Source organism: Hyla sarda, chromosome 7 (genome assembly GCF_029499605.1).
Source record: "Hyla sarda isolate aHylSar1 chromosome 7, aHylSar1.hap1, whole genome shotgun sequence".
NCBI classification, from domain to species: Eukaryota; Metazoa; Chordata; class Amphibia; order Anura; family Hylidae; genus Hyla; species Hyla sarda.
This window is the reverse complement of record NC_079195.1, coordinates 158848114-158867337: the sequence shown is the minus strand read 5'-3', so window position 1 is coordinate 158867337 and position 19224 is coordinate 158848114. Positions and strand designations below refer to the sequence as shown.

Below are 19224 nucleotides of genomic sequence, written 5' to 3'. Positions count from 1 at the left end.
CCCATTATTTTATTTATTCTAATTTCATTTGTTTTCATACACATATATGATTATACCAATCATTTTTCTTTTCATTTTTTCATTATCCATTTTACTTTCTCTCCATATGCAAAGATATTTGTATTTCATCCCATTTTTTCTCTCTTCGATTTTTTTTCTCATAACTAATATTTATTTTAGTTCCATTATTCCAACATTAATATATTCCTTCATTATCATCTACAATGGTTTCATTTTTTCATCTATTCCATTCTCTTTATACTATTATTCCCATCAATATACCATTATTGCCTTTCACCCCCTCTATCCAACTACCACTCATTGTATGCATTTATTATTTATTGTATCCCACTCATTCAGATATGACCAGTTCAAGATCTAAGTATTACAGAATATTAGTCATTCTATAATATACCATTATTACAATACTTTGTAGCCAAAGAAGCCAGTGAAATAATGTATTCTCCAGACCAGAAGATTTAAAGCATTATAAGACTCAGACTAGGTTTTCAGATACCTATCAATCACCGGCGGCTTCCTATATAAATCCAACTAGATGTGGAGTTCTATACATATTGCCACTGAAGAAGGGGACTGCCAGAAATGCATTTGGCATCTACTAGACTAACAGACCTGATACCACCCTGCAAATAGACTGTATTATTCCATATACAGACTATTTTTCCATCTGCACACATTCTCAACAGCTGCAACCCCCCCATTTTTGGACCACTGCATTAGCGCACGTTTTCCTCGATTGCCATCCACAAGGATGCCACATCCCAGCACTCACCCCACCACCCTGTCATCTTTGGCCAGCTGCTCATCTGTGCCTCCACAAGATCATCATCTGAGGACGTCAGGACGCAGACACTGATACCCACGCGGTCCCTTCAACCAGGCCAGCCGCTGGTTCGTGCCAGACTGCGCTAGGGGGACATCGTGTGACCTCTAGACATGGTGACTTTACGGGTGGTGAGTGGTGCAGTGCACCGGTTCAATATTACATCTATACTTCCATGAAAACAGCGGATTGCTTGCATATATTGCAGCAGAGACCTGTGATCTAGATAAGATAAGGGGATTTAAATATAATATTGATTATGTACCATCGTACATATTTTGGGACATTGATTTAACCCTGCATTGTTCTGTACTCTAAAACAGCTATAGGTGGTCTTGAGGTCCACATCACTACTATTGGGTCTACTATATTTTAATATTCCATTATATATTTTGGTATTTCCGGCATGTGTATTTTAATTTATTTCTATTTTAATTAAATCCTCTCTACTGGTCATATGTCGTACATTCACCATCATTTATATACCTAGAGGACTGTTCCTTTATCTCTCTATTTTATTTTATAATTTCATTTTATTGATCATCACATAACCTTACATAATATGAAAGCAATAAGCATATACTTCATACATTTGGACATACCCAAAACATTAAGTATTTAAATGCTTGATCTTACAAAAGTATATTGTTATGGGTTTTCAAATAAGTCTAAGTTACTTAGTGGCTTGAAAGAAAAGAAAAATAAATAGAAAAAATAAAATAAATAAAAAATAAATGTTTCTCCTCCTTTCCCCTCTCTCCAGTTCATCTACCAGTATTACTGTCTATCCACTTATTCCAAATCAAACTAAATTTATCTGGTAATCCCCTCTTTGCGTGTATAGCTTTCTCCCATGCTACCACCTTCTCCATCTTCTTAATGAATAGTTTTTTAGTTGGAGGATTTGGATCTTTCCAGAACTGAGCGATTAATTTTCTAGCATTATATAGCAGTCTCCCAAAGGCTGTTTTGGTATATGTTGGTATGTTTAAATTCTCAAGATATCCTAATATACATATTTTTTGTTCTATTGGTATAGCGATTTCCCACACATTCCTAATATACTGCAAAATTAACTTCCAGTAACATTGAATATATGGACAATCCCAAAACATGTGTATAAGAGTCTTGCGAGCACTGAGGGCATTTTGCATCTTTACCATATCCAATTATAAAAAGAAGAGCAGTTCTATATGATCTATACAAAATATAGTTGTGTTAATCTTGTCCCTTCCCCTAATGCTTGATTTGGGATATTATTAAGAACAGTCTTCCACTGTTCAGGATCCATATCCGTTTCCATTTGCCATTTATGGAATGCCGGTACCATCTGTGTCATCCAGCCCTTCATAGCAAGTAATTGATAGATTTTAGAAATAAACCCTGCCTGTTTCTTTTCTTTTATTATTGAATCCAGGACTGGATCACTAGTTGTAGCTAAAGAGAAATGCTTTTGCTGGGCAGCAGTCGCATGTCTTAGTTGAAAATATTGAAAAAATGCTTCTCCCGGTAAATGAAACTCGTCTTGAAAGTCCCTAAAAGAGCGAAAAAAAGAGATGCTTCACAGACCACCCAGACCATCACTTTTATCTCTATTACCAGAGCTGAATATACCGAAGAGGATCACCGGAGAATTACAGCACGGAATGGGACAAGGTAAGTACCGTTGTCATCAGTGTCACCTGCACTACCTGTCTGAACCGACTGGTTAGTTCAGGTGATACGGATAACAGCTTTCCTTTAAATTGTCCTCTGCTGACCCCTATAACTTTATCCTTTTTTCTTTATCCTTTTACAACCTCAATTTCCCCTCAGATTAAAAAATAAATAGAAACCAAATTACTCAGCTGGAGATTTCTCCCCCTATCACCAGTCGGAAGAATGCACATTCTTAAGATGTCGTTCATAAAATTTCTGTTAACTAAATGGAGATCTCACATCGCCATTCCAGACAAAATGCAAGTGGTGCTTGGAGGCAGTCAGCCAGTGCACCCAATGAAACCTTGAAAGAAGCACACTGAAAAATATTTCACAAAGCCCCTTATGCTTTTAACCCCTTAAGGACGCAGGACGTAAATGTACGTCCTGGTGCGGTGGTACTTAACGCACCAGGACGTACATTTACGTCCTGTGCATAACCGCGGGCATCGGAGCGATGCCCGTGTCATGCGCGGCTGATCCCGGCTGCTGATCGCAGCCAGGGACCCGCCGGCAATGGCCGACACCCGCGATCTCGCGGGCGTCCGCCATTAACCCCTCAGGTGCCGGGATCAATACAGATCCCAGCATCTGCGGCAGTGCGCGATTTGAATGAATGATCGGATCGCCCGCAGCGCTGCTGCGGGGATCCAATCATTCAGAACGCCGCACGGAGGTCCCCTCTCCTTCCTACGTCCGGCTCCCGGCGTCTCCTGCTCTGGTCTGTGATCGAGCAGACCAGAGCAGAAGATGACCGATAATACTGATCTGTTCTATGTCCTATACATAGAACAGATCAGTATTAGCAATCATGGTATTGCTATGAATAGTCCCCTATGGGGACTATTCAAGTGTAAAAAAAAAAATGTTAAAAAATGTTAAAGTAAAAAAAAGTGAAAAATCCCCTCCCCCAATAAAAAAGTAAAAGGTCCGTTTTTTCCTATTTTACCCCCAAAAAGCGTAATTTTTTTTTTAATAGACATATTTGGTATCGCCGCGTGCGTAAATGTCCGAAATATTAAAATAAAATGTTAATGATCCCGTACGGTGAACGGCGTGAAGGAAAAAAAAAAAAGTCCAAAATTCCTACTTTTTTAATACATTTTATAAAAAAAAAATATATAAAAAATTTATTAAAAGTTTTTTTATTTGCAAATATGGTATAAAAAAAAAGTACAGATCATGGCGCAAAAAATTAGCCCCCATACCGCCGCTTACACGGAAAAATAAAAAAGTTAGAGGTCATCAAAATAAAGGGATTATAAACGTACTAATTTGGTTAAAAAGTTTGTGCTTTTTTTTAAGCGCAACAATAATAGAAAAGTAAGTAATAATGGGTATCATTTTAATCGTATTGACCCTCAGAATAAAGAACACACATAATTTTTACCATAAATTGTACGACGTGAAAACGAAACCTTCCAAAATTAGCAAAATTGCGTTTTTCGTTTTAATTTCCCCACAAAAATAGTGTTTTTTGGTTGCGCCATACATTTTATGATATAATGAGTTATGTCATTACAAAGGACAACTGGTCGCGCAAAAAACAAGCCCTCATACTAGTCTGTGGATGAAAATATAAAAGAGTTATGATTTTTAGAAGTCGAGGAGGAAAAAATGAAAACGTAAAAATTAAATTGTCTGAGTCCTTAAGGCCAAAATGGGCTGAGTCCTTAAGGGGTTAATATAGCTCTCAGACTAGGAATGATTTTTCTGCTTGTACAAAATGCAATCTTGCTGGTTGGAACTCTGACACTGCCTTTGGCAATGGTCACATATAACTCTCTTATGGGAACAGGTTCAAGTTTCTTGCTTATGACACTGATGAGCCTCCTAAAAAACCATATCTGAAATACCTCAAATGAAGTCAAGTGTCCACTGCTCTGAGTTGTTAATAGCCTCTCTGAATCCAGATAAACTCACCAAATCTTTCTTTATTAAATGAAAGGCTTTTCTGCAGGCTTTCCCGACTGATACTGAACCGAAAGCGATTATGCCGCTTTTCGTTTCTACCGTGTGGTATTGTTAAGTGCGTTTGAAAGGTTCTTTGGTTAATCTAGAGATTCAATACTTACAGCATGCACTCACCCTCTATACGTCCTTTCCATCACTATTATTTCTAACAGGCTTTTAAACCCTGGCTCTCCAGGAATGGGTGGGAAGTAACGAGAGGAGACTGACCACTGTCCTAATCTCTGATACAAGGTGAGCACTCTGGACACTCAGCCCATATGGCTACTTTTAAAATTACATTGACATACACACATTGCTTTTTCTTGTTTTATATTCTTGTAGCACCTGTATTTGGAATTGCACAATAGAGCTCATTAGCATGCTGTTATTTGTTATTGCATCCCTTCTGTTGATCATACTGTATTTCAAACATTACAAAATTCTAATATGTTGTATGTTGTTAAAGTATCTTTTGTAATAGCAGGTATTGGAAGAAAATGTGGACGAATTTTGGGGCTGGAACTCTGGATATTAAGAAAATCAGGAACACATCCACATTCCTTTCAGAGGCTTTATTGTGAATACATAAGCTACGTGTTTCTGGTCCGAACCGGACCCTTCGTCAGGTAAGGTATATGTGACAGGATAGCACAGTGCAGTTTAAATACACTCAGTACGTGGTTGTAAAGGTCACGTTAATTAAGACATTCTGCAATACTCAACGTGACCACCGTAATCAGACCGGCTCTCCAGCTGTTTCACCTGAACCAGTACTGATAGGTCAAAAAATAAAAAACACAAAATTCCTTTTAAAAAAACACGCTTATTTACATTCAAATAGAAGAGAAATATAAGACGACAACTATGAACTAGAAAATTAGATAAAAACAAATTGAAATGAAACCTATTTATGTGCACTGTGTTAGGTACAGAGTATTATGTGCACTGTTGTGAATGCAATGTAGACACTATAGAAGCAAAGGATCTAGCAAAAAATCCCTAACCCCATCGTAGTAAATGAGCACTTCGAAGGGAGTGATCTCAGCTACTAGTCCAGCCCATTTTCAACATCGCAGCTGTGATGTAGCGACTTAGTTGCAGTGAGCATGTATTATGTGCGCACCTCAAACACCACTACTGTCAAAAGAGCACCTCATAGGGACCGGGCTTAGATATTAGTCCCACCCACTTCTAATATCATCACTGTGATATCCATTGAGTATGTCATTCTGCCGACTTCATACAACGCTACTGTCAGATTGTGGGCTAACACTGCTAGCTCACTCAGGAACTAGCTCCGCCCACATCATACACTGCTACGGTTATGTAGCGCTCCAAGCAAAACCTCCAATCTGACACAGTGAGAAGCTCTGATAAAGAGGGAAGGAGTTCTCGGAACAAGCTCCGCCCCAACTAAACACCGCTACCACTGTATAGCGATTCCAACAGCCCTCAGCTACAAAAAAAGAACTGAGTCTGTGATACAGCTCCGCTCCATTCTGACATCGTTACCCTGTATAGTGCTCTGTGTAGCGCTCCATAGGGGTGCGATAAGCTATGTAAAAAATTGCTTACATCACGTTAATCTTTGATACAATGTTGCAGACTAGGGTTCTGCCTATACTGGAAACAGTGTCTACATTGCATTTACAACAGTGCACATAATACTCTGTATCTAACACAGTGCGCATAAATAGGAAGTTTTCATTTCAATTTGTTTTTATCTAATTTTCTAGTTCGTAGTTGTCCTCTTATATTTCTCTTCTATTTGAATGTAAATAAGCGTGTTTTTTTAAAAGGAATTTTGTGTTTTTTATTTTTTGACCTATCAGTACTGGTTCAGGTGAAACAGCTGGAGAGCCGGTCTGATTACGGTGGTCACGTTGAGTATTGCAGAATGTCTTAATTAATGTGACCTTTACAACCACGTACTAAGTGTATTTAAACTGCACTGTGCTATCCTGTCACATATACCTTGCCTGACGAAGGGTCCGGTTCGGACCAGAAATGCGTAGCTTATGTATTCACAATAAAGCCTCTGAAAGGAATGCGGATGTGTTCCTGATTTTCTTAATATCCAGAGTTCCAGCGCCAAAATTCGTCCATATTTTCTTCCAATACCTGCTATTACGTTACACTGGGACAGTGTACCTGCTACCAGAGGACTGAGGCTGCGGACCTGGGAATTGTTACCATACCACGCTTTTTAGGTGTTGTGCCCTGAGCGCAACGCCCTCCGGTGAGTTTAACCTTGAATACGTGTAAACTCAATTTTTAAACGTTCTTGACTAGGGGCGCAATTTCCCTCTTTCTTTTTTCCTCTCTCTTTATGTTTCAAAGTATCTTTTGTGTCACTGTAATTGTCATGATTTGCATTGCATTTGAAGCTTTCATAAAGAAAAAATAATCCCAAAAATTGTAAGATTTCTTATCAATTTCCCACTATAAATAATATATTGTTTTGGTTGAGCTGTAGATTTTATGGTAAAATAAAAGGTGTCATTACAAAGAACAATTGATCGCTCAAAAAACAAATCCTCATATGGGTCTGTGGATGGAAAAAAAATAAAAGTTATGGCTCTTAGGAGAGAAGGAAAAAACGAACACACAAAAATGAAAATTTCCTGTGTTTTGAAGGCCAAAATGGGCTGTGTCCTTAAGTGGTTAAGTTGCAAAATTCTTTATTATTTCTTTTCTATGATCAGCAACACAGATATAATCAAGATTTACTCACACCTTACCTATCTACAATGCAATTCTAGCTTTTGCTGAAATTGCCATGAAAACCTCACAGAACTAGCTATTCCAGATGTGATGTTCATGCTGCATTTACACCTTATTTCTCATAAAACATGGTGTAATACTACCCTCTATGGACAAAAATAAAACTACAACATGGTCCCATGGAACAGAATGCAGCAATGAAGAGCCCAAGGAACAGAATTCGGCATTGAAGAGTGAAGAAGTTACCTAACTAAAATTGTATGAAATGAACTACAAACCAAATTCACACAGACCACATTTATAATTCTTTTTTATTGCAAAAGAAACAAAGGTAATGCAGGCTGCTCCCGCAGAGAAAAATATTATCCAGGCTCTTTTTTATACAATCTAGTCCCGGGCTGGGAAAGGGAGCATCCGGCGCACACATGCTTCTTGTGTACACATACTCCAGCTTCTGTATATAATTATATATATTTTTGTATATATGCAAAAATGGCTGCCCAGTGTGTGTGGAACTAATGCATTGTTGAGTGCACTTCTGCATCTATGTTCTCTGGAGAGAGGGACTGGGCACAAAAGAAAAAAGCAACAAACCAAAATCTTAAGTTAAAAAATAAAAAAAAATATAATATTAACTCTTACTATTTATCAAGAAGTAGCCCATCCATTCTCCTACTCACACACTCTACCCCAAGCGCCCATAGAAATAAACTTTATTATACGGTGGTCAAAACCAGAAACAAACAAAAAGAAAAAACCTGAGCTGCCCGCTCGCTCCTCAGTAGCTTCTCCATTAAATTTGTCTGATGAAGAGCTATCCTGTACTAAGGAGGCAAAAAAAAAAAAAAAAAAAAAGTCTTTCTTTGTGACATTGGAGATCCAGTCCTAGAGGTCTTGATTTCAGCCCTAGAAGTCACAGACACCACCAAGGCTGCCAACTCTGTATAAATACCCGTTTCAGATATAGCCCACTTCTTTGCACCAAGTGATTGCTCAGCCAGAGGCATAGTAGGGCGGTATCTTAGATTGCCAATTATTGCTCGAGTCTGGATGAGAGGAAGGTGACAGAGCTGGACAGACCTGACGAGAAGGTGGTGATTGACAGTGTGCATCCTCCAACATCATGGCATCCCTCTGCATCACACCTCCAACACACACCCAGTCCTAGCTGATCCTTTGGATAAGCTTGTCATCTGAGAGACAGTACAAGGTGCTCACAGATCTGTCCGAGATGAACTCTTCACATGCTCCCCGTGTCACTTGTTTGCAGCCTCGAAGATCGATAAGAGTCAGGTTAGAGGCTCGTATCAAGTACGAAAAAGACTCATCAGTTACTTCTTTACAACCTTAAAAAATAAAAAATAAATATTAAAAAATATAGTATATAAATTGTGTGCGTAAATGCTATGATTGTCCGTTTCCTAGCAAGCGGAAATGAGAAAAACTACAGTAAGTGTGGTGGATGAGGTAAAATGTCTATTTCAGAATATGCTTGCTAAAATAGCCACTCACTAGCTCCCTCCCATCGTGTTTGAAACAATGTGTATAAGATGGCGCCTCCAGAGAGAGCTACACCCAAGATGATAAGACTCACATGTTGGATGAGGAACACCTACAGATGGAAGAAACCAATCACGGGAACAGCTATTCACGATGTATGGCTTTGCACACAGCACATTGTTACAGACTATAAAAACCCTTGTAACTGTTGTAAATGCAGGAAGTATCATTTGCTAAACTTTGTGTCAGAGTGATTGTCTTCTCTCGTGCATGCACTGATCTTTACTAGGAAGGGGGCAGATACTCATCTGATACCGGTTCCGATCCATTTCATAAGAAAGTACCAAACTAAAGCATTCGCAGTGAGAGTCCTTTTGGTTCTAGAAAAATAAACCTTCATGGTCTATTCACACGTACAGTATTCTGTGCAGATTTGATGCACAGATTTGATGCATAGGATTTTCTGCTGCAGATTTCAATGTAACCTGAACACAGCTTGAAATTCTGCGCATTATACTGTAGAGCTTTTTCTTGCATCTACTGCTAGCTAGCTTTTGTAAATTCAGCCCCTTCAAGCCTGTGGTACGCTGCAACTTTTTTTAGTTACTTGATTGGACCTATTTATTTACAGTTGTAGTCTAAAGCAACAACTAAGCTTTTGACCTGCAGCTGTCATTTGTTCAAATGAATCAATAGCAGTACAAACGGGTTATACTTACAGTGGACATACACAATTTTTCTCAAAATACTTAAACTTATGCTAGCAGATACTAAGGCTTCGTTCACACTGCCATTGGGTCACAGCAGTGCGATGGCCATCAGAGGAGTCGGGGAGAATAATGGGAGAAAAATTACTGCCTGTGTCATCTTTTTCTCCCCCTACAAAATAACGGTGCCCAACGGACCCCATTATAGTAAATGGGATCCATCGGGACCAGTTCTTGCCCGTTGTGCCTCGTCCCAAAAACTGAAAAAATAAAATAAAATAAAAATAGAGCCTAATGGCTGTTTAATTGCGGGGCACATTGGCAGTGTGAAAGTAGCCTAAAATATTTGCTATATAAGGGGGAATTTTTCATTGTTTTTACAGTTTTTTTGTGGTAAAAAATTATTGAACACTATGCAAAGTAGCTTAGGTGTATACTAGTTAAAGGAGAACTCCAGAACATAAAAATTGTCCCCCATAGTGCCGTCAGTAAAAAAAATAAAGATGTACATACCTTCCTCCGCTCCCCCGGTAACCGGCTCCGGACTCTGCCGCGATCCACTTCCTGGTTGCCGGTGGTCGGATGAATCATACTGCGCTCAGCCAATCACCAGCCGCAGCGCAGTCCGACTCGGCCGGCGATAGGCTGAGCGGCAGTGTGACGTTTTTGGCCCAGGCCGCAGGTGCCGGTGTAGTGAAGAATTTGTGTCCTTAAGCGTTTTCACACTGCCGCTCAGCCTATCGCCGGCCGAGTCGGACTGCGCTGCGGCTGGTGATTGGCTGAGCGCAGTATGATTCATCCGACCACCGGCAACCAGGAAGTGGATCGCGACAAAGACCGGAGCCGGTTACCAGAGGCCCCGGGGGAGCGGAGGAAGGTATGTACATCTTAATTTTTTTTACTGACGGCAGTATGGGCGACAATTTTTATGTTCCAGAGTTCTCCTTTAATACTTATGAAGGACGTGCACCTGGGGGAGAAGTACACATGACAAACACACAGAGGAGGTAAAAAGAAAAGAGGTAAAAAGAAGTTGATTTATACAGACAACAATCAAGTCCCCCCCATAGACTTTTCAGAAGCACAAAACAGCAGGAAAACCAGACATAGGAAAACCAGACATACTGCAACATGTCGTACAATCTGCACTTATTTGCTGCAGAAAGCCATGGCAAGCTGTAGCAATAGAGTGCCGATAATACTGATCAACGCTGCATTTAATAGATTGTGAAAAAATAATTAATAAATGTGAATATGCCCCTTCCCTAATAAAAACCCCCTTTGCAGACCCATGATGTACCTGTACACCATAGGTCGGGTGAGGGAAATATGGTGCGGGCATCTGCCAGTAATGACTCACATCGGAGCTGGCTCTGATGTCAGTCATGTAAATGGTTAAATGCAGTGACCAATAGCGATCAAGGCATTTAAACACTGGTGGTGCCTAGTGGCCCCATGGCCCCCCGACAATAGAAAGTACTTATCCCACAAAAAAATAAGCCCCAATAAAACTTTGCCAGCGGAAAAATAAAAAAAGTTATAGGTCCTGCAAGAAGGAAAAAAACATGAGCAAAAAGAAAAAAAATGTTGTTGGGTCACAGATGGGTTAAATCCCCCTCCCCCTTTTATATAATAAAATAATGTAAACAAAAATATACATATGTGGTATCACGACGCTCGTAAATGTCAAAACTACTGAAATATAATGTTCATTTACATACATGGTCAATGGTATAAATGTACAAAAATACCAAAATCTAGAATAGCATATTTTGGTCACTTCATATACTAAAAAGCAATCAAAAAGTCTACAGACCACAGCACAAAAAATTAGTTCACATATAGTCCCATTAATGGAAAAATAAAAACGTTATAGGGGTCAGAAGACAATTTTACTTTCAATTGTTTTTTTATTTTACTTTCAATAGTTTAATTTTTCATTATTATTAAAAGAAAAGAACAAACAACATTAGACAGACGCAGCGTTCAAATCAAATATAAACAGCGACAGAAGGACAATTTTAAGCATACAAATTTTTGTACAAGTTAAACGTTTTTAAAAGTAGTAAAATAAAACAAAACCTATATAAGTTGAGTATTCTTGTAATTGTATGGACCTACATAATAATGATACTAGGGATGTAAGAAAAAAATCAATTCCCACGATTATCGCAATTTTTCACTTGCCGATACTGAATCGATTCAAAAATATTTTGAATCGATTCAGTATCGGCAAGTGAAAAATCGCTTTAGTGATGTGGAATTTGTATCTCCTGATCCCCGGAACAGCATGTCCCGGGCATCAGGAGATACAAGTTCCACATTTTGTCAGCCGGATCTGACACGGTGGCGGCGCTCTGGGTGTATGGATCGGGCTCCGACTCGTGCCTGCTCCATACTCTGCGGCCCCCGGCTGACTTCAGTATCCGGGGGCCGCTGATGCTTCACCGCCGCTAATATCCAGCATGCGGTGCTCTGCAGTGTGTATGGAGCGGGGGCCGCCGCTAATAGCCAGCATGCGGCGATCGCCGCGGCCGGCTATTAACCCTTTAGATCGCCACTGTCAAAGCCGACAGCGGCGTCTAAAGGGAGATGTGTATGCTCTCCATGGCTCTGTCATTGATAGAGCCTGGCTGGACCAGGCTCTATCAATGGATCGCAGATAAATGGAGTTCAATAGAACTCTATTCATCTGTCTGAGGAATCTAATGATTCCTAAAAGACTAATAAAGTGTACAAAAAAAAATAAATAAAAAAAAAATAAAGTTTTAATAAAAGCGTAAAAGACATTGTTTTTTAAACAGAATCGGGATACATCGTGATGTATCGTCAACTAGACGGTATCGCGATATATCGGGATATATCGAATCGCCACACTGGTATCGCGATTCGAATCGCCAAATTCTTGGCGATTCACACCCCTAAATGATACGGTGCCAATTTTACTGAAAAGTGCACTGTGTAGAAATAGAACCCCCCAAAATTAGCAAAATGGCAGTTTTTTTTATTTCGCCACAAATAATGTTTTTCTTTTTTCATTTCATCATAGATTTTGTGGTAAAATAAGTGACGCTATTACAAAGGACAATTGTTGGCACAAAAAACAAGCCCTCATAGGGTCTGTAGGTGGAAAATTTACAGCGTTATGAATATTACAATGTGAGGAGCAGGGACGTGCACAGGAATTTTGAGGGGCAGGGGCTCAATGTGAAAAAAAAGGGCACACCCGATCCATATGCAACTCCCTAGACCAGTGTTAACCCAAGCACGGTCCTTAAGGGACAACTGCAGACAAAATTTTACTTATCCTCTATCCACAGGATAGGGGATAAGTGTTTGATCGCGGGGGGTTCGACTGCTGGGCCCCCCTGCGATCTCCTGTATGGGGCCACGCCGTGGCTCTCCCGTGCAGGGGGCATGCCGGCCACAGCATGACGTTGAGGCCGACATGCCCACCCCCCCCCATACATCTCTATTAGAGAGGCAGCGTTCATGCCTCCCCCATAGAACTGTATGGGGACGGGGCGTAAACCGTCGAGCTCAGTGCTAATGCCGGCGCCCTGTTAGGGAGATTGCGGGGGGTCCCAGCGGTCGGACCCCCCGCGATCAAACACTTATCCCCTATCCACATGATAGGGGATAAGTTAAATTTGGCTGCAGTTGTCCTTTAAATACCCCCAACAGGTCATGTTATCAGGTGATATAGTTGTAGCGATGCCTGATGCACAGACCAGAATTATATCACCTGCGAAAGACTAAGGGAATCTTGAAAACATGACCTGTTAGGGGGACTTGAGGACCGTGCTTGGGAAATCTACAGGATAGAGAATAAGTGTTTGACCCCCGCGATCTCCCTAACGGGGCCCCCGCATTAGCACTCAGTGAAAGGTCGACAGTTACGCACCCTCCCTGCCCTGTCCCCATACAGTTTTATGGGAGAGGCGGGGAGGCACAAACACCTCCCCGCTTCTCCCATTGAACTACATGGAGGAGGAGTGTCAGCCGTTACGTCACGCCGCGGCTGGCACGCCCCCTGTGCGGCAGAGCTGTGGCCCCGTGCACGAGATTGCAGGGGGCCCAGCGTTTGGACCCCCCGCGATCAAACACTTATCCCCTTTAACATACCATCCACAGCTCCCCCGTTGCACTGATATAGCTTTTCTGTCCTCCGTTTCGGCCTGCTTTCTGCTTCCTGTGCACAGATCGAAACACTGCGATGAACTTATTGCCGGGCGCAGCGATTTCCCACCTTGACCAGTGATACAATGAGCCCAGTGTCATATAACAGGCCAAGGCTCCTTATATGACATGCGCTCAGCCTATTACCGACCGAGGTGGGACATCACTGCGGCTGGAGATAAGCTCATCGCAGTGTCCTGGTGCTGTCCACACCTCATGTCACACTGTGTCTGGTGCTACAAAAGCTGCATATGGACTATGCTCAGTTATCAGCTGTGGACAGTTCCAGGAGTGGGGAGAAAGGAGCCCTGTTAAAAGGGTACTCTGGTGGAAAACATATACCGTATTTATCGGCGTATAACACGCACTTTTAAAACTTAAATTTAAGGCAAAAGGCCTGCCTGCGTGTTATACGCTGATGAATCTTCTGGTCACTGATTTAAAGCCGGACGGCCGCGGCCACTTTAAATCAGTGACCAGCGGCGGCTCCTCCCCGCTCTGCTTTTAATTTTTCTTCTATGACAGGGGGATATAATGAGACATGGGGGATGATGAGACATGGGGGGTGGCAATGAGAGGGGTAGATGTGGCACAGGGAGGGACTGATAAAAGGGAAGGAATGATGTGGCACTGGAGGGGACGGGACCATACTGAGGTCCAGAAGAAAACAAAGTTGGGGGGATGATGTGGCATTTAGTCCAAGTAATTTATATTACATTTATTTTTTTTACTTAAATCTCCCTGTTAAAATGGGGGTGCGTGTTATACGCCGATAAATACGGTATTTAAAGAACATTTTGGGGTTAATTTTACTCTACTTGGCAATGAGTCTTTCTGTCTCTACTTTTGTGGCATTTATCAGTTTTTTTTTACATATTCTACATTTTCCTCTATAGCTTTTTAATGCTTCTTCACTGCTGTCCAGTTTTTAGTAATTTGAATTCTTTATTTTTGTAATTTATTGCCCTCTTAACATTTTTACTCATCCACATTGTTTTATTTATTTACGGTATATAAATAGAAAAAAGGTTAAAAATTTAAGTGTTGGCCATTTAAAAAATGATGAGGAAGAAATTATAGACGGGGATCAGAAAAAGCTAATATATTAAACACATTTTTCACTATATTAACAGAGGAAAATGAAATGCCAGGTGAAATACAGCGAGATTCTAACCTGTCTAACCCAAGAAGAAATACTGGTCACTTGTCTAACCCAGGAAGATGTACAGTGACACCTACAAAAAAATCTAAATAGACAAGTCCCTAGTTCCAGATGGCATTCACCCCCGTATTCTAAGGGCGTTAAATAATGTAATAGACCCTTATTTCTAATATTCAAGGACTCCATAGTGAAAGGGACTGGCGCATAGCAAATGTGGTGCCAATATTTAAAAAGGGGTCAAAAAGTAACACAGGGAATTATAGGCCTGTCAGTTTAACCTCCTTTGTATGTAAATTGAGGGTTTTCTAAGAGATGCTTTTTTGGAGTATCTTGAAAAAAATAAATGTATTACCCCATTAGCATGGCTTTATGAGGGATCGGTCCTTTCAAGCTAACCCGATCAGCTTTTATGAGGAGATGAGCTCCAGACTGGACTAGGGGGAATCGCTGGATGTCGTATATCTTGATTTTCCCAAAGCATTTGATACAGTGCCACATAAAAGGTTGGTGTATAAAATGAGAAGGATTGGGCTGGGGGAAAATGTGTGCAAGTGGTTAAGTAACAGGCTTGGTGATAGGAAACAGAGGGTACTTATTACTAGTGGGGTACCACAGGGGTCAATTTTGGGTCCTATTCTATTTAATATATTTATCAATGACCTTGTCAAGAGGTTGAATAGTAAAGTAGCAATCTTTGCAGAGGATACTAAACGCTCTAAAGTAGTTAACACCATAGAGGACAGTGTACTGTTACAAATGGATCTGGATAGGTTGGAGGATTGAGCTGGGAAGTGGCAGATGAGGTTCAACACTGATAAATGCACATGGAGAGGAAAAAACCCGGCTGGGATTCTGTATTAAATGGGAGAACACTTAGGACGACAGGACATTGAAAAGGACTTAGGAGTCTTAGTTAAGAGTACATTTAGCTGTAATGACCAGTGTCTGGCAGCTGCTGCCAATGCAAATAAAATCATGGGGTGCATCAATAAGGGGACAGATGCCCACGACAAGGAAATAATTCTATCACTGTACAAATCACTAGTAAGACCACACATGGAATATTGCGTACAGTACTGGGCACCAGTGTACAAAAAAGATATAGTGGAGATGAAGAGGGTTCAAAGAAGGGCAACCTGAATAATATGGAGAATGGGAGGACTACAGGCCCAGAAAGATTATCAGAATTAGGGTTATTTAGTTACGAAAAAAGAAGGCTTAGGGGAGACCTAATAACTTTGTATAAATATCAAGGGGCAGTACAGAGATCTCTCTCATGATCTATTTAAACCCAGGACTATATCTCGAACAAGGGGCCACCCTCTTTGTTTAGAGGAAAGAAGGTTTCTACACCAGCAAAGACTGGGGTTCTTTACTGTAAGAGCAGTGAGACTGTGGAACACTCGTTCGGAGGAGGTTGTCATGGTGGACTCGGCAAGAGAGTTCAAAAGGTGCTTGGATGCATTTTTGTAATAACATTACAGGTTATGGATATTAGATTTAGGCTGGGTTCACCCTACGCTTGTAGTGTATGGGTGCCGGAACAGGTTGGGAGGAGCAAAAACTGGCCGCTCCCGTACCCCAGCCGGATCCGACCGGAACGCTGATTCGGGGCAGCCCATTTTTGCCTCGTGGCTCATTGAGATTAATGGGGTTCCGGCCCTTATAGGGACAGAATGTTGATGCAGGGATAAATTCTGATTTGGAGTCAGGAAGGAATTTATACCTCTGGTATGAGTTTTTTTTTTTTTTTTTTTGCCTTGCTTTGGATCAACTCAGTAGGAAGTCAATAGGGACTCGTTAGGGATATAGGTTGAACTTGAAGGACTTGATGGTCTTTTTTCAATCTTATGAACTATGTAACTAATTAAACACACACATACACATACGCAAATTATGGTGGAAAATAAGTATTTGGTCACCTAAAAACAAGCAAGATTTCTGGCTCTCACAGACCTGTAACAACTTCTTTAAGAGTCTCCTCTGTCCTCCACTCGTTACCTGTATTAATGGCAACTGTTTTAACTTGTTATCAGTATTAAAGACATCTGTCCACCACCTTAAACAGTTACACTCCAAACTCCATTACAGCCAAGACCAAAGAGCTGTTGAAGGACACCAGAAACAAAATTGTAGACCTGCATCAGGCTGTGAAGACTGAATCTGCAATAGGCAAGCAGCTTGGTGTGAAGAAATCAACTGTGGGAGCATTTATTAGAAAATGGAAGACCATTGATAATCTCCCTTGATCTGGGGCTCCACGCAAGATCTCACCCCGTGGTGTCAAAATGAGAACAATCCTAGAACCACACGGGGGACCTACTGAATGTCCTGCAGAAGGCTGGGACCAAAGTAACAAAGGCTACCATCAGTAACACACTACGCCGCCAGGGACTCAAATCATGCAGTGCCAGACGTGTCCCCCTGCTTAAGCCAGTACATGTCCAGGCCCGTCTGTAGTTTGCTAGAGAGCATTTGGATGATCCAGAAGAGGATTGGGAGAATGTCAGAAGGTCAGATGAAGCCAAAGTAGAACTTTTTGGTAAAAACTCAACTCGTCGTGTTTGGAGGAGAAAGAATGCGGAGTTGCATCCAAAGAACACCATAACAACCTACTGTGAAGCATAAGGGTGGAAACATCATGCTTCAGGGGTGTTTTTCTGCCAAGGGACCAGGACTACTGATCCGTGTAAAGGAAAGAATGAATGGGGCCATGTATCATGATATTTTGAGTGAAAACCTCCTACCATGAGCAAGGGCATTGAAGATGAAACGTGGCTCGGTCTTTCAGCATAACAATGATTCCAAGCACACTGTCCGGGCAACAAAGGAGTGGCTTCGTAAGAAGCATTTCAAGGTCCTGGAGTAGCCTAGCCAGTCTCCAGATCTCAACCCTATAGAAAACCTTTGGAGGGAGTTTAACCCCTTAATGACCAAGCCCATTTTCACCTTAAGGACCAAGCCAATTTTATTTTTGCTTTTTCGTTTTTTCCTCCTCGCCTTCTAAAATCCATAACTCTTTTATATTTCCATCTAAAGACCCATATAAGGGCTTGTTTTTTGCGTGACGAATTGTACTTTGTAATGAAACCTCTCATTTTACCATAAAATGTACGGCGAACACAAAAAAAAAATTTTTTTTTAGGGAGGAAATTTTATGAAAACCAAAATTTTGCACATTTAGGAGGGGTTCGTTTTCACACTGTACAATTTATGGTAAAAATGTATGTGTTCTTTATTCTGTGGGTCAATACGATTAAAATGATACCCATGGCTAGATACTTTTATATTTTTGTACCGCTTAAAAAAAATCTAAAACTTTTTGTACAAAATCAGTAATATAAAATCGCCCTATTTTGACCACCTATAACTTTTTCATTCTTCCGTATATTGGGCGGTATGAAGGCTCATTTTTTGCGCTGTCATCTGTATTTTTGTAGATACCACATTTGCATATATGAAAACTTTTAGATCATTTCTTATAAAAAATTTTTTTAATAAAATGTGACAAAAAAGCTGCATTTTTGGGCTTTTTTTTTTTTACGTTTACGCCATTCACCGTATGGGATCATTAACATATTTTAATAGTTCGGACATTTACGCACGCGGCGATACCAAATATGTTTCTAAAAAATAAATTACGCTTTTTGGGGGTAAAATGGGAAAACGGACAATTGTCATTATTATTGGGGGAGGGGATTTTTCACTATTTTTCCTTTTTATTTTTACACTTTTCAACTTTTTATTTACACTTTTTATGTCCCCATAGGGGACTATCTATAGCAATCATTTGATTGCTAATACTGTGCAGTGCTACATATAGGACACAGCACTGCTCAGTATTATCGGTCATCTTCTGCTCTGGTCTGCTCGATCGCAGACCAGAGCAGAAGACCCCGGGAGACAGCCAGAGCCAGGTGAGGGGACCTCCGGCCGCCATGCTGGATGATCGGATCGCCACGGCAGCGCTGCGGGCGATCCGATCATCCAATCAAAGTACTGCAATGCCGCGATCTGTATTGATTATGGTATCTGAGGGGTTAATGGCGGACATCCGCGCGATCACGGATGTCGGCCATTATGGGTGGGTCCCAGGCTGCTGCTAGCACCCTTCCGATGCTCACGGTCATACACAGGACGTAAATGTATGTCCTGGTGCGGGAAGTCCCGCCAAACCAGGACGTACATTTACGTCCGTGGTCGTTAAGGGGTTAAAGCCCCAAAATATCACTGCTCTAGAGGAGAACTGCATGGAATAATGGGCCAAAATACAGTGTGTGAAAATCTTGTGAAGACTTACAGAAAACGTTTGAATTCTGTCATTGCCAACAAAGGGTATATAACAAAGTATTGAGATGAACTTTTGTTACTGACCAAATACTTATTTTCCACCATCATTTGCTGATAAATTCTTCAAAAATCAGACAATTAGTTTTTTCCCTTGTTATGTCTCTCAT

General features: G+C 40.9%; 1 protein-coding gene across 7 annotated transcripts in view; it reads right to left on the bottom strand.

Annotated features, from left to right (window-relative positions):
* Nucleotides 1-7512: 7512 nt before the first annotated feature.
* Nucleotides 7513-19224, bottom strand: part of KDM2A (lysine demethylase 2A) — a 703602-nt gene continuing 691890 nt past the window's right edge. For all 7 annotated transcript variants that reach the window (XM_056531111.1, XM_056531112.1, XM_056531113.1 and 4 more), the window contains one exon: nucleotides 7513-8565. In XM_056531111.1, the coding sequence (XP_056387086.1) occupies nucleotides 8384-8565 (182 nt within the window). In that variant the 3' untranslated portion in view covers nucleotides 7513-8383. The remainder of the gene's footprint in view (nucleotides 8566-19224) is intronic.